Source organism: Chiloscyllium plagiosum, chromosome 28 (assembly GCF_004010195.1).
Source record: "Chiloscyllium plagiosum isolate BGI_BamShark_2017 chromosome 28, ASM401019v2, whole genome shotgun sequence".
Taxonomy (NCBI): Eukaryota; Metazoa; Chordata; class Chondrichthyes; order Orectolobiformes; family Hemiscylliidae; genus Chiloscyllium; species Chiloscyllium plagiosum.
Genome location: NC_057737.1, coordinates 1,482,937 through 1,504,815, shown reverse-complemented (window position 1 = coordinate 1,504,815; position 21,879 = coordinate 1,482,937). Strand labels below are relative to the sequence as shown.

The window sequence follows — 21,879 nt, the reverse complement described above, 5'->3', positions numbered from 1 at the left end:
TGTGTGATTTTTAACTTTGTCCACCCCAGTCCAGCACCGGCCCGTCCACACCACAGTGTTGCTGATAGTACTACAGTTACTTGCTTTATTTCAGAGAAGTGATTTCTACTAAAACTCACGGGTGAAACTAAATGAACGAGCAGGCGTGTAGCCAGTCAGAGATTTGCTCTGAAACAGCGTGAACGCTCAGGGGCGTTCATTGGAGGTTAGAAGGTTAAGGGGAGATCAAATAGAAACTTAAAAGATAACTTACAAGAAACTTACAAATAGAAACTTACAAGATAACACATGGCTTGGAGAAGGTGCTGACTGGTGTGCTGTTACCCAGGGGATGCTGGTGTTTGAAGGTGCTGAATGGTGTGCTGTTACCCAGGGGATGCTGGAGTTTGATGGTGCTGAATGGTGTGCTGTTACCCAGGGGGTGCTGGAGTTTAATGGTGCTGAATGGTGTGCTGTTACCCAGGGGATGCTGGAGTTTGAAGGTGCTGACTGGTGTGCTGTTACACCGGCATCTCCAAACCCTGTTATGGAGGAATTGTTTTGTGAGCAAAATCTAAACCGGTTGTGATTCTACTGACTGGAGTTTAGAAGAATGAGAGGTAACTTCATTGAAACATGTCGGATTCTGAAGGTGCTTGACTGGGTCAGTGCTGAGAGGATGTTCCCCCTCCTGGGGTAGAATGAGGCCAGAGGGCATCATCTCAGGATAAAGGTGTGCCAGTTCAGTACTGAGATGAGTATAGAGTCATAGAGATGTACAGCACAGAAACAGACCCTTCGGTCCAACTCATTCATGCTAACCAGATATCCCAACCCAATCCAGTCCCACCTTACAGCACCTGGCCCATATCCCTCTAAAACCTCCCTATTCATATACCCATCCAAGTATGATTGTACTAGCCTCCGCCGCTTCCTCTAGCAGCTCATTCCATACCCTAACTACACTCTATGAAAAAGTTGCCCCATAGGTCTGTTTTATATTTTTCCCCTCTCGCCCTAAACCTCTGCCCTCTAGTTCTGGGCTCTAGATGACATCCTCAGCTTGGGAGCCTCCTGTGAAGCGCTTCTGTGATCTTTCCTCCAGCATTTGTAGTGGTTTGAATCTGCCGCTTCCGGATGTCACCGAGACAGGGGACGAAACGTCTGCAACACAAATTCCCAGCTCGGCGAACAGAACCACAACAACGAGCACCCGAGCTACAAATCTTCTCTCAAACTTCGAACCTTTCAAGTTTCACAATGTCTTTCCGATAGAAAGGACACCAGAATTGCACGCAATATTCCAACAGTGGCCTAACCAATGTCCTGTACAGCCGCAACATGACCTCCCAACTCCTGTACGCAATACTCTGACCAATAAAGGAAAGCATACCAAACGCCGCCTTCACTATCCTATCTACCTGCGACTCCACTTTCAATGCGCGATGAACCTGCACTCCGAGGTCTCTTTGTTTAGCAACACTCCCTCAGACCTTATCATTAAGTGTATAAGTCCTGCTAAGATTTGCTTTCCCAAAATGCAGCACCTCACATTTATCTAAATTTAAGTCCATCTGCCACTCCTTAGCCCATTGGCCAATCTGATCAAGATCCTGATGCAATCTGAAGTAACCTCCTTCACTGTCCACTACACCTCCAATTTTGGTGTCATCTGCAAACTTCTTATGCTCACATCCAAATCATTTATATAAATGACAAAAAATAGTGGACCTGGCACCAATCTTTGTCGGACTCCATGGGCCACAGGCCTCCAGTCTGAAAAACAACCCTCCAGCACCACCCCCTGTCTTCTACAGTTGAGCCAGTTTTGTATCCAAATGGCTAGTTCTCCCTGTATTCTATGAGATGTAACCTTGGCGGTACAGTTAGCTCAGTGGTTAGCGCTGCTGCCTCATAGCACCAGTGTCCTAGGTTCGATTCCAGCCTCGGGTGACTGTCTGTGTGGAGTTTGCACATTCTCCCTGTGTCTGTGTGGGTTTCTTCCGGGTGCTCCATTTTCCTCCCACAGTCCAAAGATGTGCAGGTTCGGTGAATTGTCCATGCTAAATTGCCCATAGTGTTAGGTGCATTAGTCAGAGGGAAACGGGACTGGGTGGGTTACTCTTCGGAGAGTCAATGTGGACTGGTTGGGCCAAAGGGCCTGTTTCCATACTGTCAATGTGGACTGGTTGGGCCAAAGGGCCTGTTTCCATACTGTAGGGAATCTAATCTAACCAGTCTCCCATGGGGAACCTTGTCGAACGCCTTACTGAAGTCCATATGGATCACATCTACCTCACTGCCCTCATCAATCCTCTTTGTTACTTCTTCAAAAAAACTCATGTTTGTAAGACATGATTTCCCACGCACAAAGCCATGCTGACTATCCCTAATCAGTCCTTGCCTTTCCAAATACATGTACACCCTGTCCGTCAGGATTCCCTCCAACAACTTGCCCACCACCAACGTCAGGCTCACTTGTCTATAGTTCCCTGGCTTGCCCTTACCACCCTTCTTAAACAGTGGCGCACCACATTAGCCAACCTCCCGTCTTCCGGCACCTCACCTGTGGCTATCGGTGATGCAAATATCTCAGTAAGAGGCCCAGCAATCACTTCCCTAGCTTTCCAGAGTTCTAGGGTACACCTGATCAGATCCTGGGGATTTATCCACTTTTATGTGTTTCAAGACATCCAGCACTTCCTCCTCTGTAATCTGGACATTTTTCAAGATCTATTTCCCTACAGTCTATATCTTCCATGTCTTTTTCCACAGTAAATTCTAATGCAAAATACTCGTTTTGTATCTCCCCCAACTCCTGCGGCTCCATACAAAGGCCGACTTGTTGATCTTTGAGGGGCGCTATTCTCTCCCTAGTTACCCTTTTGTCCTTAATGTATTTGTAAAAACCCTTTGGATTCTCCTTAACTTTATTTACCAAAGCTATCTCATGTTCCCTTTTTGCCCTCCTGACTTTTCTCTTAAGTATACTCCTACTGCTTTTATATCTTCTATGGATTCACTCGATCTATCCTGTCTATACCTGACATATACTTCCTTCTTTTTCTTAACCAAACCCTTAATTTCTCTCATCATCCAGCATTCCCTATACCTACCAGCCTTCCCTTTCACCCTGACAGAAATATACTTTCTCTGGACTCTCGTTATCTCGTTTCTGAAGGCTTCCCATTTTCCAGCCATCCCTTTACCTGCGAACATCTGCCCCCCAATCAGTTTTTGAACGTTCTTGCCTAATACTGTCAAAATTCGCCTTCCCAATTTAGAACTTCAACTTTTAGATCTGGTCTATCCTTTTCCATCACTATTTTAAATCTAATAGAGTTATGGTCGCTGGCCCCAAAGTGCTCCCCCACTGACACCTCTGTCACCTGCCCTGCCTTATTTCCCAAGAGTAGGTCAAGTTTTGCACCTTCTCTAGTAGGTACATCCACATACTGAATCAGAAAAGTTTCTTGTAAACTCTTAACAAATTCCTCTTCATCTAAACCCTGAACACTATGGCAGTCCCAGTCTATGTTTGGAAAGTTAAAATCCGCTACCGTAACTACCCTATTATTCTTAGAGATAACTGAGATCTTACAAATTTGTTTCTCAATTTCCCTCTGACTATTAGGGAGTCTATAATACAATCCCAACAAGGTGATCAACCCTTTCTTGTTTCTCAGTTCCACCCAAATAACTTCCCTGGATGTGTTTCCGGGAATATCCTTCTTCAGTACAGCTGTAATGCTATTCCTTATCAAAAATGTCTTGCCTCCCTTTCTGTCCTTCCTGTAGCATTTGTATCCTGAATCATTAAGCTGCTAGTCCTGTCCATCCCTTAGCCATGTTTGTGTAATTGCTATGATATCCCAGTCCCATGTTCCTAACCATGCCCTGTTGTGTGTCTTTGGAACTCATTGCCACAGAGAGCTGTGGGGGCAGAGTCCTTGTATATATTTAAAGGTGAGCTAGGTGCTTGATCAGCCAGAAAATTAAGGGTTAGGGGGCAAGGGCAGAAAAGTGGACAAGAAGAGTGTTGGATCAGTCATGATCCGATTGGTGAGTGGAGCAGGCTTGAGGCTGAAAAACCTACTCCTGTTCTGCTTTCGTATGGTCCCTGCATATTTACTAAGCTAACCCGTATTCAGTAACCAATAATTTGCAATTATACAGCATCCATTACCTGGGATAACATCCCAAGGTTCTTCATGTGACTTTAATTCGACAAGTAAGTTGACACCAGGATAAAAAATATTGGGTATAATATGCAGCAAATGCTGGAGATACATGGCAGGCATAGCAGCATCTGTGGAGAGAACAGGTGACCAGATATTTGATCAGAAAGGTTTAAAGATCAGGGAAAAGCTTTGGGGCGGGAATTTCAGAGATTCAGTAATAATTCTCAATCACCCTTGTAGTTTTTCTTATTCATTGGGTGCATTTCCATGTTCAGGCTGGTATTTATTGTGTAGTCCAGGACTACACTCAGACTGCGGGATAGGATTGTGAACGTATCGTCATGAAGAGTCATTCAGACGAGAGGATAAACTGGCAACTTGCTGCTTGTGGCTCAAGTATTGGAAAATTTCATGACACCCAAAACATAACTCGCAGTCCATGGCCACTTTTTCTCCCTCAGCAACAACACTGCTACCCCAGAATTATCACTGTCCTGCTACTGTTTTATATCCTATAACTGTAAATTGCAACTGTGCTTATGAGCTACATGCAATTTCGCAATGTAAAGTTTGGTTCTTTTTTAGGAGGTAATCAGCATTTGGTTGAAGCACCTTGTTTGCTGTCATCATTATTAAAAATAAATGCTGGCACTCTTGTTTGTAATCTGTCTTCATTAGACATTATGAAATTTTTTGTCATGACCTAATCACATGGCCTTCATAAGATTCACACCCATTTCAGCAGCGACTGGAGTTATTTATTTTTCACAATCAGATTTTTAAAGCCAAAATGATAAATTTACACTCTCAAATTATAAATTAATTCAAGGCATTATCCCAAAGATGAACATGACTTGGATGAAGATTATGAACAGGTAGTTTTAAGTAATATATATACTTTTTAAAAATCAACTGTTATTTAAAATAAGTTGTGAATATGATCACTGGTCATTTTTTTGGGGTTGAGAGATTCCCAAAGTAAAGTCTATTGGACTAAATTATGTTGCATTCACCTGATTTAAATGTTGTTTCCAGTTTTGAGGTGCTTTATTGGGTGATGTCTACAATGAAACAGGCCTGAAAAAAGCTGTGACTTATAGAAGAAGCTATGTATTTAATTAAACAATCAGTGCAATGGGGCTTCAGTAATATCAGAGAGGACCAATGGAGCATCGAATGCATTGACTGATCTCCTTTCTAGCAAGATGCAGAATTTCTATAATTCTATTTGAAAGCATGTATGGGGAACTGAAGTGGAAGTTTTATAGATGAGTGGTTAATCTACACCATGTGCTGAGATAATATGAACATGGGTTAACAATGGAGGAAGTTGTCGTGGCTGCCAGATGATTTTGTTTGCAGCCTTTTGTTGTTAATCCAGTATCATGTTGTTTTGACAAAAGAACACAAAATACTGCAAGTACTCAGGTCAACAACATCCATGCAGAGAAAAAGAACTGTTCATGTCAAGTGAGTTAACTTTGATCAAAATTCAAAGTTAGAAAATTAATAGGTTATATGCAAGTGAACAGGAGGCACTTGGAAAAAGGTGCGAAGGTTGACTGTTAGAGCTGTTCTATGTAACATTGTCTGCTGCTTTTTTGGTTCTTAGCATTTGCATTTCTTCAAGCTGACTGGCTTCCCAGAGTCACCCGCTCACTTGCTAGTCACCAGAGCCGTACTTCGGCTTTACGAAGTATGTATGGTGTTCCGAAACAAGAAACTGAGGGTGTCATTGGAGAATACCCACCTGCTGTCGCTGTGAGTAAAGGTGAGCTCTGTTACTTGTGCTGGGATTCTTTTTAAAGTTGGATGACCTGTAAGTTTTTTAACATACTCGTCTAAATGGTTTTCTACAAGCAATTTTTGTCAAGTTGGGTATACCATGATTGACAATTTTTAAACGACTGCAAACTCCCAAGGCCTGGTACAAATCCATCTTTTGAAGAATGGGAAAGACAGTAATGTATAGTAAATTACAGACTGAGACCAGTATGATGCACGTTTTCCTGTTCTTGCACACTGCTATCAGGGTATGGTGGCATGTCTGAAACTAGGAAAAAGTGAGGACTACAAATGCTGGAGATCAGAGTTGAGAGTGGTGCTGAAAACGCACAGCCGGTTGGGCAGCATCTGCGGAGCAGGAGAATCGAGGTTTCAATCGTTAAGTCCTTCATTGCTGATGACTGGCTTATGCTAGAAACATCTATTCTTCTACTGCTCTGATGCTGCCTGACCAGCTGTGCTTTTCCAGCACCACACTCTTCGACTCATGTCTGAAACTAGTTTGCTTGCCATTGCCAATTTATACATAATTATGATCAACTTGCTTTGACAAGATCATTACACAGCTCAGTTATGAGAAAGTTGGCACTGCAACATGAGTCGCCTTATGCTGGATATAAGACTCTCTGGAGTTGGACTTGTAGTGGAACACTTGTCAATTTTCCTCACCATCTTTCCCTGCATCATGTTATGTATAAGTATTCATTGGAAGAAATAGAAGTTGAAATATTTTGAGAAGTTGAAGAGTCTACACATTACCAGTGAGTTATTTTTAACAGTAGTGATGTATGTGGTGTTGGTGTATGTTTGCATCTTGGAACAAAGAAGGTTATTCATCTACAGAACGTGTTCTGTAATATATTTGTCATGACTGACCTGTACCTCAACTGGTTTTTCTCCAAATCCTGTGATGCACAGCCTGTCTATACCTTAAACGCTTCTAAACTCAGGACAATTCAAGCTTCTTCAATCCAATTTGTCTTCATAATTTAACCTTCTCACCCCTGGTGTAATTGTGGCTTAAATGCACCCTCCCCTCCCCCTTACTACAGTAATGGAGAGCGACAGGAGCAGACAGTATGGGTAAGTGATTAATTGGGGGAAGGGGATATTACAAAGCTATTAGGCAGGAACTGGGGCGCCCAAGATGTTTTCAGGGCAATGCACAACAGAAATGTGGAGGTTGTTTAGGGAGCACTTGCTGATAGTGCTGGACAGGTCTATCGCACTGAGGCAAGGAAGGGATGGTAGGGTGAAAGAACCTGGGGTGACAAGGGATGTGGAACATCTAGCCAAGAGGAAGAAGGAAGCTCACTGAAGGTTGAGGAGGCAAGGATCAGACAGGACTCTAGAAGGTTATAAGGTAGCAAGGAAGGAACTGAAGAATGGATTTAGGAGAGCTAGAAGGGAGCATGAAAAAGCTTTAGCAGAAAGGGTTAAGAAAATTCTTAAGGCATTCAACACTTATATGAGAAACAAGAGAATGGCCAGAGTGAGGGTTGGACCAATCAGGGATAGCAGAAGTAACATCTGCCTGGAGTCGGAGGAGGTAGGGGAGGTCCTTACTGAATAGTTTGCTTCAGTTTTCACTACTGGGAGGGACCTTGGAGTTTGTGAGAACAGTGTGAAACAGACCAATATGCTAGAACAGGTTGATGTTCTGAAGGAGGATGTGCTGAAAGTTTTGAAAAACATAAGGATAGATACATCCCCTGGGCCAGATTGGATTTACCCAAGATTACTAAAGGAAGCAAAGGAAGAGATTGCTGCATCTTTGGCGATGATCTTTGCATCCTCACTATCCACTGGAGGGTGGCAAGTGATATTCTCTTGTTCACAAAAGGGAATAGGGATAATCCTGGGAACTACAGACCAATCAGCCTTAAGTCACTGGTGGACAAGTTATTGGAAAGGATTCTGAGAGACAGGGTTTATGAGTACTTGGAAAACCATAGCTTGATTAGAGATAGTCAGCATGGCTTTGAGGGGCAGGTCATGCCTCACAAGCCTTATTAAGTTCTTTGAGGATGTGACAAAACCCATTGAAGGTAGAACAGTGGATGTGATGTACATGGATTTTAGCACGGTATTTGATAAGGCTCCCCATGATAGGCTCATTCACAAAGTAAGGAGGCATGGGATATAGCTGTCCAGATAGAAAATTGGCTGGCCTATAGAAGACAGAGGGTGGTGGTAGATGAAAAGTATTCAGCCTGGAGCTTGGTGACCAGTGGTATTCCACAGGGATCTGTACTGGGATCTCTGCTCCTTGTGATTTTTATAATTGACTTGAATGAAGAAATGGAACAGTGGGTTAGTAAGTTTACTGATGACAGGAAGGTTGGTGGAGTGGTAAATAGTGTGGTGGATGGCTGTTGTGGGTTGCAACAGGACATTGACAGGATGCAGAACTGGGCTGATAAGTGGCAGACGGAGTTCAACCTGGAAAAGTGGGAAGTGATTCACTATAGAAGGTCGAATTTGAATGCCCAATACAGGGATAAAGGCAGGATCTTTGGCAGCATGGAGGAACAGAGGGATCTTGGGGTCCATGTCTATGGTTCCCTCAAAGTTGCCACCCAAGGTGATTGGGTTGTTAAGAATGCATATGGTGTGCTGGCTTTCATGAGCAGGGGGATTGAGTTTATGCTGCAGCTCTATAGAGCCCTGGTTAGACCACACTTGGAATATTGTGTTCAGTTCTGGTCGCATCACTATTGGAAGGATGTAAAAGCTTTAGAGCGGTTGCAGAGGAGATTTACCAGGATGCTGCCTGGACTGGAGGGCATGTCTTATGAAGAAAGGTTGAGGGAGCTAAGGCTTTTCTCATTTGAGTGAAGAAGGATGAGAGGTGACTTGATGGAGGTGTACAAGATGTTGAGGCATAGATAGAGTGGATAGCTAAAGACTTTATAGACAACAGGTGCAGGACTAGGCCATTCGGCCCTTCAAGCCTCACCACCATTCATTATGATCATGGCTGATCATCCACAATCAGTATCATGTTCCTGCCTTATCCCCATAACTCTTGATTCCACTATCCTTAAGAGCTCTATCCATCTCTTTCCTGAAAGTATCCAGAGACTGGGCCTCCACTGCCTTCTGGGGCAGAGCATTCCACACACCCACCACTCTCTGGGTGAAGAAGTTTCTCCTCAACTCTGTCCTAAATGGCCTACCCCTTATTTTTAAACTGTGTCCTCTGGTTCAGGACTCACCCATCAGCAGAAACATGTTTCTTGCCTCCAAGTGATCAATCCTTTGATAATCTTGTACGTCTCAATCGGATCCCCTCTCAGCCTTCTAAACTCAAGCGTATACAAGCCCAGTCGCTCCAGTCTTTCACCGTAAGATAGTCCTGTCATTCCGGGAATTGACCTTGTGAACCTACGCTGCACTCCCTCAATAGCCAGAATGTCCTTCCTCAAATTTGGAGACCAAAACAGCACATAATATTCCAGGTGCGGTCTGACCAGGGCCCTGTACAGCTGCAGGAGAACCTTTTTGCTTCTATACTCAATCCCTCTTGTTATGAAGGCCAGCATGCTACTAGCCTTCTTCACTACCTGCTGTACCTGCATGCTTGGTGACTGATGTACAAGAACACCTAGATCTCATACTTCCCTTTTACCTAACTTGACTCTGTTTAGGTAGTAATCTGCCTTCCTGTTCTTGCCACCAAAGTGGATAACCACACATTTATCCACATTAAACTGCATCTGCCATGCATCTGACCACTCACCTAACCTGTCCAGGTCACCCTGTAATCTCCTAACATCCTCCTCACATTTCACCTGCCAGGGCAGAAATGGCTATCCCAAGGGGGCATTTTAAGGTGATTGGAGGAAGGTTTCGGGTAAATGGCAGAGGCAGTGTCTTTACACAGAGTGGTGTGGAATGCCCTGCCAGCAGCGGTGGTAGAGTCAGATACATTAGGGGCATGGAAGACAGTACAATGAAGGCTATGTAGGTTAGTTTGATCTTAGAGTAGGATAAAAGGCCGGCACAACATCAAGGGCCGAAGGGCCTATACTGTGCTGATCTGTTCTATGTTCTCTGTACCCTTTCTGAGGCCTGTATGACTATTGAGGTGCAATGCCTGATGCAGCTTTTGTAGATTGGCCTAAACAATTTCTCTTCAGTGATTCATTCTTGACTCTGCCTGGCACTCTGCTCACAAGATTCAGTTTTCTGAATGATTAAAGATGTGTTTCTGTCCTACAGCTGAGCAGGATGATCTCCTGCTCCTTCAGCCAGACCAGCCTGGAAACCCCCGTGTGCTCCGAGTCGCCATCATTGGGGCTCCAAATGCCGGGAAATCCACCTTGTCCAACCAGCTGCTTCGCAGAAAGGTAATCACAGCTTACTGTTTGAGAGGAAGACTTGATGCTCTTGATTTGATCTGGATATTATCTGAAAATATTGGTAACATTTAGCAGGTCAGACAAGGATGAAACAGTTAATGTTTCAGGTCAATGACCTTGTATCAGGATTGGAAAATGTTACAGCTGAAACAGGTTCCTGTCGGTGGAATGGCAAGGAGGAGGAGAGGAAGAGTGGAGACCAGGGAAGAATTCAGTAAGGCAGGATGGGGGCAGTGGTAAATGAACAGGAGTAACTGGACCTTGGACTGAAGTCCCTGTTACTTGCCCACCCTCAGGTGACACTGAGGAAGATTCTGAGCTTTCACTCAATGTAACTAGTGGCAGCAAGTGTTAGAATATAGATTAGATTCCCGATAGTATGGAAACAGGCCCTTTGGCCCAACAATTCGACATAGACCCTCTGAAGAGTAACACACTCAGACCCATCTCCCTTTGACTAATGCGGCTAACATTATGGGCAATTTAGCACGGTCAGTTCACCTAACCTGCACGTCTTTGAATTGTGGGAGGAAACCACGCAGACATGAGGAGAATGTCTGTGTGGAGTCTGCACAGTCAGCCGAGGCTGGAATCAAACCTGGGTCCCTGGTGTTGCGAGGCAGCAGTGCTAACAACTGAGCCACTGTGTCACCCTGGTGGCATATTGTGAAATATTGAGACTCAGTGGCTCAGTGGATAGCACTGCAGCCTCACAGCACCAGGGACCTGGGTTTGATTCCAGCCTCGGATGACTGTCTGTGTGGAGTTTGCACGTTCTCCCCGTGTCTGTGTGGGTTTCCTCCGGGTGCTCCGGTTCCCTCCCACAGGATGTGCAGGTCAGGTGGATTGGCCGTGCTAAATTCCTGTATTATTAGGTGCATTAGTCAGGGGGAAATGGATCTGGGTGGGTTACTCTTCGGAGGGTTGGTGTGGACTGGGTTGGGCTGAAGGGCCTGTTTCCACACTGTAGGGAATCTAATCAAATGTACACATTTCTCAATAAAATAATACAATCAAACATTTGTTAGTGAGGGGTGGAGATATCTTGAGATAGTTTAAGAATTAAATAGGTGAGTGTGATGTTTAGCAGGATATGAACTGTACCCTATCTTTGCTGGCTGGCTGGAACCGTGTGCCTGAATTGGTTTGCTTGTTGTTCATGTTTTCTGCTTATTATGTTGTAGGTCTTTCCTGTTTCGAGCAAAGTTCACACAACACGCTGTCGAGCTCAAGGAGTCATCACTGATGGAGAGACACAAATTGTGTGTGCCCACCTTTCTCCTGAAGTATCTTGTTTTCAAAAGCTTTTAGTTCCATCTGATTGAATGTTGTTTTGGATGAGGTGAAGGTTTGAGTGAAGTGAGAAACTTTGTTTTGTATGGGAATGTGAGTGGCCCAGGCCATTTGTATTTGCCTGTTGAGCTTGTTGCTGGGGTATGACTCTTCATGGGAGTGCAAACCCCTGAAAGTGACTGTTTCAGCCATTGCAGGGAAGGATAACTGAGTGTCCATTCTAGTTTACGACACCGCTCTTAGTGACTGGTTCCACAGAGAGGAATGGCTAGCAGTCTATGAGCAAGTCCAACTAACTATCTCCTTAAACCCCGCTTATCTGTATATTACACCAAGTGTAAGCAGCCCATGGACTTTGCCACTAAAGGTTGACCCCATCGTTCAGCTTCTTCCCTCGATCCAGCAAAGCACTGACCGCCCAGCCTTGCCTGTGACCGTAGCCCGCCTTGCTGGAGTTTCCCTTGCATTTCTCGGAGTCTGACTTCTCTTTGAGACCTTGTCCTCAATTCAGTTTTCATAAGTGTGCTGACCATTCACTTTCCCTACTTGTAAAATAGTCCTCTTGGGTAAACCTAAACCCTCGAGTGTCCAATCCTTCGCAGCTGAGGGCTTGCAGGTTATCACCACCTCTTTGATGACTCTTGCCTCTCAAGTCCTTGCTGTTGGATCTGTCACATATGCCAGTGCAGTCAGAAGCTCTCTCCTAAATTCCTACTCTTTGCTTTATCCCTCGCTTCCTTATCCCCTTCCCAAGATGCTCAAGCCTTAAAATTAAGTCACTGCTTAATTTCCCAAATGCCTTTCGATAAGCCTGGCATCATTGTAATGTGCTCTGTTGGTGCAGATTCATCTTCATTTTCTTGCTGTTCCTGATTGAATTCTCTGTCTCACTTTCTGTTCAGGTTCTTCTGGATACTCCTGGTATCGTTCCTGCCATCAAAGGAAAAAGGTTCCACATGTTTTCTCTCTCTTTATTTCATATTTTACGATTTCTCTGATCTGTTCAGTAAGTTACCTTTCCCTTCTGGCCAGGCACAACCTGGAGGCATCCTTACTGGTTGACCCCTGGCACTCGGTGAAAGAAGCAGACTTGGGTGAGTGAGAGAGAAATTTATCTTGATCCAGACAGTTCAATGTGCCTGGACCTGCTGACTGAGTGAAAACCTTCATTGTGTTTGCCTCCCAGTGCTTGCTTTAGTAGACATCTCAGACCACTGGACACGCAGCAAGCTCCACACTGAATTGTTGAAATGCCTTACAACGTATTCCCATGTCCCAGCAGTTCTGGTCTTAAACAAGGTAAGAAACTGTGACATAGAGTCATAAATGTACAGCACGGAAACAGACCCTCCAGTCCAACCCGTCCATTCCGACCAGATATCCCAACCCAATCTAGTCCCACCTGCCAGCACCCGGCCCATATCCATCCAAACCCTTCCTATTCATATACCCATCCAGGTGCCTTTTAAATGCTGTAATTGTACCAGCCTCCACCACATCCTCTGGCAGCTCATTCCATACACGTACCACCCTCTGCCCCTTCGGTCTCTTTTATATCTTTCCCCTCTCACCCTAAACCTATGCCCTCTAGTTCTGGACTCGCCCACCCCAGGGAAAAGACTTTGTCTATTTATCCTATCCATGCCCCTCATGATTTTATAAACTTCCCAAGCTTCTCATTTCTTGACTCACCACTGTTTTGGGAACTTGGACATCCTTCCAGAAGGAAATATCTTGGGAATTAAATAAACAATATAAGAGACCTCATTGAAATAAACCCATTTCTCGAGAGTGTAGCACAACTCCAAATGAGAAGATTGGGCCCCCATCTTCTGCAGCTGCTGATCTTGCTGCAGGCCTGTGGAGTGTGGCACTATTGATGTGAGTTTCCTCAGATGGACTTAAGAGATCCCACCTTAACATTTCTAACAAGTGTTGTAAAGTTCTCCTGTGTTTCCCTGATAAACGTTCATCCTACAAGTAATGTCTGTTTACTGCAAAAAGCCATCTGTTCTGATTTGATTGTTTGTTCATTGCTGTCTGTGGGAGTTGATGTGAACTAGCTGCTGTGTTCCTGGCATACACAAGTGACTGCACAGTAAAGAGCTTCGGGTCCGTTGTAAGAATGCGCAAGCTGCTATGGAAATGCAAGTCTTCCATTTGAAGAGGGAACATTAACAAGATGAATGCAGTGGGCTACATGTCAATGAAATTAGTCCTGCAGAACACACACACACAAAACCCAGCCAATTGATTCTGTCACTGTTGTTTGTTGGTTGGCGCTAGGTGGACGGATTAAAGGATAAAGGCCTCCTCCTGGAATTGACCGCCAAGCTGACTGAAGGATTCGTGAACAATAAGAAACTGAAAGTAAAATCCAAGTTCAATTCTTCGCTGAAGCAGAATGCTCTGACTGGAAATTTGTCTGGAAAAAGTAGAACTGGGAGGAAAGAGTGTGGGACAGCAGTTGAATCTGGAGCCATGGACAACACGTCTGTTACGCATAAGAGAGCCCCCACTGCCTCTTGGCAGAGAAACCTGGAGATACCTCATACAGACCAATCTCTTGACCACATCTCTGACGGTGAGAGCAGCATACAGCAATCAGCAAATCCAGAGCCCATAGGGCAGGAGAAGCGATTAACTGAGCCGTGCAGAGGTTTGAAAAACCAGCAGGGCTGGCCTCACTTCACTGAAGTGTTTATGCTTTCAGCTATCAACGGGGAGGAAGTGGAAACTCTGCAGGTAAGCAAAACCATTTTCAATTGCTCAGTAGCATGATGGGTGCAAAACATAACGGAAAAGTTCATGAAATATTCGCTTTTAGTTCCCAGACAATCAGCAATGTGAAGGGTTAATTAAAACTTTAGAGAGAAAACAGTTGGTGTAACTGTGTTCAGTCCTTGCACTGTCTCTCAGATATGGATATGATGGTCTTGGAGCAGTGCAGCACAGATTTAGCAAAATGATACCTGGGCTACATAAGTTAAATTAGAAGGACAGACTGCACAAAGGGAGTTTACTGTCCTTTAAATATAGGCAATTAATGGATGATTTAATTAACATTTTTTAAATGATTAAAGAAGTTGTTAGGATAGTTAAAGACAATCTCTTTCCTAATTCCTTTGGTGTGTTCAGAACTTTAAAAGTCATGTTTGAAAATCCATTCAGGCTGTATAGGAAATGCTAGTAAGTAGTTCAGTAATTACTACTTTTATGCAGCATTTTTTAGTGTCATCCGATGTTCAGAGACACTTATCAAATGTTATTAATGTAAATAATTTGGGCAGTTTGCAGAAGGAGCTATTGGAGTAATTGGGGAACGTCACTGAAATAAAGTGTCAGTGGGTTCAAGGATGTCTTTTCATGTTTCCAAAAAAATCTTGAAATCCTACACCATGAACTTTTTCCTGTATCCAGCGGTACCTGATATCACAAGCCAAGCCAGGATCCTGGGATTATCACAGTGCTGTCCTCACTGACCAGTCACCCCAGGAGATCTGTCGTAACCTGATCCGAGAGCGATTATTGGAATACCTGCCTCAAGAGGTGCCATACAACATCACTCAGGTAATGGTGGGTGGTTGGGCTGCACTGGCTCTTCGCAGGCCTCTCTGGTTTCAATCTGAAAGCCTCTGGGCAGGTGGTACTGAAGTGAGTTTCAGTATCCTTCATCCATTACTGAGCTATTTAGACAAGGTTCTGTCTATCTCCAGGTCGGTGACTAAGCTTCCTTGGCCCCATTGAAGGAGATTTTGGTGTTTTGGCCATGGTTGGTCATCTCCCTGTTGTGAGAGATCTTGGCTGTCCTGTTTTCTCTTCCACTCGGGGTACATTTCTGAATGGCTCACTGACTGTGAAGCTTTGAGCAATGTTTCTGCCGATCTATTCCTCTGTTGCTTTTGGATCCCAGCATGAGAGTGTACCTCACTCACCAAGATGGCAAGCAAGGGAGATGAGATGTTGTGCACTGTTGTTTTCAGAAGTTGTTTCTCTGAGTATAGAGAATGCTAAAGATGACCTGAATGTATTTTGTGTCAACACTAGGGATCTGAATATCTCCCTTTAATGAGGGGCAAATTCGTTCCAATGAGGGCATTTTATTTTTCAGTTGCCCACTCCTGTTGCCTTTGCACCAACACTACCTCCCATCGCTTCCTGTCATCTGAGTGGATGGTACTGACCCAATCTTGGCTGTGATGCCCTCAAACCTGTTGATCTGGGTCAGCACAGAAACTTTTGACTTGGATAAACTTTATGAGCAGTTTCCATGGGGGAGTTGTGTAAATCAGACCTGCGAGGAGTACCAGAGTTGAGCATGAGAGACAATGAGAGGCAAAAAAGTTTTAACAAATTGCATGGTCAATACTTTAAGTGCTATTTGTATTGTGTGATTCTTGTCTAACACTGGAATGCGATTATTGATTTATAGAAGAAATGGCTGTATTTGTAATCGGAAGTTTCAAAAATAGACAAGGTCTTTTCCCTGGGGTGGGGGAGTCCAGAACTAGAGGGCAACTAGAGGTTTAGGGTGAAAGGGGAAAGATATAAAAGAGACCTAAGAGGCAACTTTTTCATGCAGAGGGTGATGTGTGTATGGAATGAGCTGCCAGAGGATGTGGTGGAGGCTGGTACAATTGCAACATTTAAAAGGCATCTGGATGGGTATCGTAATAGGAAGGGTTTGGAGGGATATGGGCCAAGTGCTGATCAATATGACTAGATTAGTTTTGGATATCTGGTCAGCATGGACGAGTTGGACAAGAGGATCTTTTTCTGTGTTGTACATCCCTATGACTCTATAACAGCCAGATTAACTGCCTCTTGCTCTTTCAGAGCACTGAACTGTGGGAAGAAGGGCCGAGCGGGGAGCTCCGAATTCTACAGAACATCACAGTCGCCAGGAAGAACCATGCGGTCAGTATCCATGCGGGATAGAAGCTGTGCTGTAATCAGGGCCTAGCTGGATTCACGGTGTTGTTATTCAGTTATGAAAACACATGTCTTTCTGAAAGAGTTAATTACAGCTCTGCTTATAAAGAAGCTGCCCACCTTTCTGTACCATACAGTCACACACGTAGCATTACATGTAAACAAGGACAAAATTCAGAGTGTTACAGTTCCCTTTCCATATGTCCCTTTTAAAGTAGGGGTGTCCAAACTGCTCCTTGTGGCCAACCTGAACTCAACCCGAAGCAGTTCTCTTTGTAACAAAAACAAAGATTACCGGAGAAACTCAACGGGTCTGGAGAGACAAGTTAACATTTTGCGTCCAGTGACCTTTCTCCAGAGCTGACTCTAACTAGGGAAATGTGGTATATATGTTGAAGGTGGGGAAGGGAAAGTATAAATGCTAGGTGGAGATGGAACCTCCAGAGACAGTGAGAGAGAGAGCAGCAGTCAGGCAGACAATGGAATGAGTAATGCTGAGCCGCGGAGAGAGATAGAAGCTGCTAATGGAGACCATTTGTGAGTGAAAATCGGTTGCCTTTGAAAGCAGCCATTGTGATGACCAGGCTGGAGGTGTGTGGGGATAAAGGAAATGGAGGAAAGTGCTCAGGCCCTAACCTTCCTGAACTCAGTATTGAGTCCTGAAAGCTGCAGGGTTTCCAAATGAAAAAGGAGGTGCTGGAGCACTGCAGCAAACCTGAGACAGGGAACACGGTGGCAGGCAACAGGAAGCTCAGTCTGTTTTTGCAGCCAGAGCCTATGTATTCTGCACAGCGGGCCCCCAGTTTGCACTTTGTTTCCCCAGTAAAGGAGGAGGCCACATTGTGAGCAGCAAATACAGTCGACTAGATTGTGTGAAGTACAGATAAATCGCTGCTTCACCTGAAAGGTGTATCTGGGCATTGGATAGTGAGGAGTAAGGAAGTAACAGGCAGGTGTTACATTTTCTGCAAATGCATAGGAAGGTTCTGTGGGGGTCTGGGGAGATATTGGGAGTGATGGAGGAGTGGACCAGGGTGTCATGGAGCGTAGGTCCCTGCAGAAGGCCAGCAGGAAGGGAAGGGCAATGTGTCTGGTGGAGGCTAATGATCCTTTTGGTTTGGATGCTGGTGGGATGGTAGGTGAGGACATGGGGGCACCCTCTCACTGTTGTGGGAGGGAAGACAGAGGGTGACGGCTGAAGTGCGGGAAATGGGTTGGGCGCTGTGTCCACCTGTTGGCAACGGTGTTGGGGAATCCTCGGCTGAGGAAGAAGGTGGATGTTTCAGAGGCTGCACTGGGTTGAAGGTGGCATTGTCAGAGCAGATGCCAAGGAGAATGAGGTGGAGACCTTGCAGGAAGCAGGGTGAGAGGATGTCCAGTCTAGGTAACTGGGAGTCAGTGGGTTTGTTATGGGTATCAGTGGTCAGCCTATCCCCAGAAATGGAAACAGATGTTGAGGAAGGGAAGGGAGGACTCAGCGATGGAGCAGGTGATGGTGAGAGAGGGGTGGGAACTGGAAGCAAACTTAATCAATTTTTCCAATTCTGATGAGAAAGGGGAGCAGCAGCAATGATGAAGGGAAAGTTGTGGGGAGGGACCTGAGTAGGACTGGAACAAGAAATGTTCTGTGGACCCCACAAAGATTGAGGTGTTACTGGGGCTCATGTGGTACCCATGACCAGCTGTTTGACCTGGAGAAAGTCAGAGGAGTTCAAGTTGGTTTGTTCTTTACACAACCTGCTGCATATTTGCTGTGTTCACAGTGCGACATGTTAGTCTATTCATCTCTTCAATTAAAGATATCTTCACTTGACTTACTTCTTGAATGAACTAGTCCTTATTTTAAAGTGATGTCCCTTTGTTCCAGACCACATTAACCCGAGTAAATGATTTCTCTGCATCTACCATATCAACTCCTTTAATTATCTCCAACGTACTGCTTTAGATCAACATCTAATTCATTTATTTACTGATGTATTGAGCTACTACACTCACTTGGCTCACTGGATGTGAGATGGTGAAAAAAGGCCAGGAGACATAAAGAGCAGCAGTAGCCCATCGAGTCTGCTCTGCTCATCAGTGAGATTGTGGCTCGTCTGATAACCCTCATCTCTGCTTTCCTGCCTTTTCTCCTCCATTTGAAAGTTCTGCAGGTTTCTTAGTTGGATGTGGAAAGCAGCTGCTCTTGAGCAAGGAAGCGATAATTTAGAAGTGTTAAAGCTAGGTTAACCTGAATGTAAGGTGAGTTTAAAGACTCCAGACCAGAAGTGTTTGGTTAAAATCCTGAAAGGGGTTATGTGAAGCTGAGAACGTCGAAGCTCAGTTATGACAAATCAAGGAAGAGGTGATCAGACTCACATGACCAGGAATTGAAGCTTCTTTCAAGTCAAGGTCTGTGGGATAGAGGAGGGCATTCTCTTTGGTGTTTGAGTAACAGCATGGCATGCTGCTGGCATTTTATTACAACTGTGCTTTGAAACCTTGAAATGTGTGTTGTATGTAAATAGTTTGGTGTGTACAATTTTGTCTGTCTTTATGTAATAAAGAAGTTTTTGTTTAAACCAGCTCCCAAATCCACAGCACTGTGTGCTTGTGTTTCAATGAAAGGCCACCTTGTTAAAACCCAAACAAAATGACCCATCGAGCAAGGTTTTATTCTGGAGTTTAATAACAACATTGAGATCATAGTACTTAGTGTGTTTTGAAATTTTGTCTCCACAGAAGTTGTTAATTGGCCAGGGAGGTCAGCTGATCGGTAAAATTGCCCAAGACGTGGGCCAGGATTTAATGAACGTCTTTCTCTGTGATGTGCAGTTGAAGCTGTGTGTGAAGGTGAAGAAGTGACTCTGCTATTCCTTGCTGTCTTTCTGAAGTGACTCCTTGCTGGCCCTGAATCATCAGACACACTATGTGAACCCTACTCTGTGTATACGCTTTCCCCTCGAACTGCGGTCTGCTTCTAATCAACCTCTCGCCATGTGTGTGAGCCACATGGCCCGATGTGGAAGGCCCCTGCAGTTTGCTATGAGCATGGACCAAGGGTCTTATTCTGAGGAGCCCTGTTTTAATAATGTTTTGTTAGCAAGCAGTACTTTATTGCTGGGTAAATTTTCTGAAGCAAGCTGTGGGGTGAGGTTGAAAGTAGCATGATGCTGATGGATCATACAGAGGCTGCTGCTGTTAGATGTTTTCCTGTGATCGTGCCAGACACGGGGTCCTGAGGAAGGTGTAACACAGTTGGTATGCTGAGTTTAAACCAATATCCTCTTATCATTCACTCTCAGCGAGAGATTGGCATTTATTGTCTGTCTGTAAAAATCTGAGATGGGATTTCGGTTAAAACTGAGGAGTTTGCTGGGATGCTTCGGGGGGTTCAGTTAGCTTAGTTACCTGGATTGCAGTGCAGAGTGAGTGAGGGTTCACTTCCTGCACTGGCTGAGGTTAACATGAAGGGCACACCATCTCGACCTCTCCCCTTGACCCTCCAATTAAACCACCACCAGTCACCTTGAGTGCTCTCCCCTGGAATGAGAGAGTAGCCCCCTATGATCTGGTAGGACATTGGCGCCTTTGAGACAGCACTTCAGTGAAGTACATAGGTGTTTGGGTTTGGAGTGAAGTGTGGATCCCACCTGGGTGAACACTCACCCTGAAAGGCTGACAACTTGACCAACTCACAGGTGTTATGTAAAAAACTATAACTGACTTAGTTTGAGAATTTCAAACTGTATTCAAATTCTCGAATGAGATTTAAATCTCTGTGCTCTGATCCAGCCACACAGGCCTGTCCTAAAGTCTAATTTCATTTGCCTCCAGCCAGTCTCTGTGATATTTACAAACCCTGAGACTTGGTTGTTCAGTAATGAGGTAAAAGGAGTGACCAGATTGAGGCTTCACACACAGACTGCTCCTGGACTCTGATTATTTCAACAATTATTGCACTTGGTATTTAATGGATAGTTTAAAATCTTGTTGATCAGTGTCTGGATGAGGAATTTGACACTGTCTGAGCTATCGGTTTGGGGAGTTTAGTTTGTGTTTGATGGTAAAATGTCAGAACTCAATTAAAAGATTTTGAGTAAAATCCTTGTTTTCTGTCTGTATCTGATACACTCCACTCTGGAGAATGATAGAGCTAAGAATTAGCTCTGAAATAAAAAGTACTGGGGTTCCCAGAGGGGTCTTAAGAATTTAGGAGCAGGAGTAGGCCATTTGGCCCCATCGAACCTGACCTGCTATCCATCCTGATCATGGCTGATCTGCCCCAGGTCTCCACTCCTCTTGCGCTAGTTCATCATGGCCCTCAATGCCTCGATATTTCAAAAATCTATCCAACTCCTGTGATCTAGACTCCAAGTATCAGGAATGGAGAATTCCAGACAGTCTTTACTCTGGGAGAAGAAATTCCTTCCCATCTCTGTTTTGAATGAGTGACCCCTTATTATCTAATAGAGAGATTCCTCTGTGAATGGGAACATCGTCACCATATCTACCCTCCAACCTTACTGCGTTCTTTAAAAACTCAATAAAGACTTAAACTGTTTTGTGTAAGTCAACCCTTCATCCCAGAAATAGCCCAGTGAATCTCTTGTGAGCTACCAGCACACCCTTAAGTATCAGGAACAGAACTGTCCAATCCTCCTGATGTGGCCTCACCAATACTCCGTACAGATGGAACATGAATTGAATATTTCTAAACTTCAAATCCTTTGCAATAAAAGCCCTAATTCCTTAATTTCTGCACCTCCTGTGCAAACGTTTCTACCATGTTCAAGCACATTAACATCCACTCAAAGCATCTCTACAGACGCTGTCAGACTTGCTGAGTTCTCCAGCATAGTGCTTTTAATGAAGGAATTCGATTGTTCAAGAAGGGGAGTAGAGACATCTGGTAATTATAGACCAGTGAGCCTAACTTCGGTTGTGGCTAAAGTGTTGGAAAAGATTATAAGAGGTAGGATTTATAATCATCTTGATCGGAATAAAATGATTTGGGATAGTCAACACAGTTTTGTGAAGGGTAGGCCGTGCCTCTCAAACATTATTGAGTTCTTTGAGATGGTGATCAGACAGGTGGATGAGGGTAAAGCATTTGATGTGGTTTATATGGATTTCAGTAAGGTGTTTGATAAGGTTCCCCACGGGAGGCTATTGCACAAAATACAGAGGTATGGCATTGAGAGTGATTTAGCGGTTTGGATCAGAAATTGGCAAGTTAAAAGAAGACAGAGGGTGGTGGTTGATGGGAAACATCCATCCTGGAGTTTAGTTACGAGTGGTGTACCACAAGGATTTATTTTGGGGCCACTGTTGCTTGTTACTTTCATAAATGATCTGGATGAGGG

General features: G+C 44.4%; 1 protein-coding gene across 2 annotated transcripts; it reads left to right on the top strand.

The window, feature by feature from the left end:
* Positions 1–4,680: 4,680 nt before the first annotated feature.
* On the top strand, positions 4,681–20,055 carry eral1 (Era-like 12S mitochondrial rRNA chaperone 1). Of its 2 annotated transcripts, none has more exons than XM_043718069.1 (10): positions 4,681–5,931; positions 10,170–10,297; positions 11,494–11,595; positions 12,505–12,551; positions 12,635–12,696; positions 12,789–12,901; positions 13,889–14,347; positions 15,023–15,172; positions 16,439–16,519; positions 19,256–20,055. In XM_043718069.1, the coding sequence occupies exons 1-10, from the start codon at positions 5,859–5,861 to the stop codon at positions 19,376–19,378; spliced, it is 1,338 nt and encodes a 445-aa protein (XP_043574004.1). In that variant the 5' UTR covers positions 4,681–5,858; the 3' UTR covers positions 19,379–20,055. The 2 variants fall into 2 exon arrangements, with proteins under 2 accessions (XP_043574004.1, XP_043574005.1); XM_043718070.1 differs by having other exon boundaries at positions 4,685–5,931; positions 11,494–11,571.
* The last annotated feature ends 1,824 nt before the right edge of the window (positions 20,056–21,879 follow it).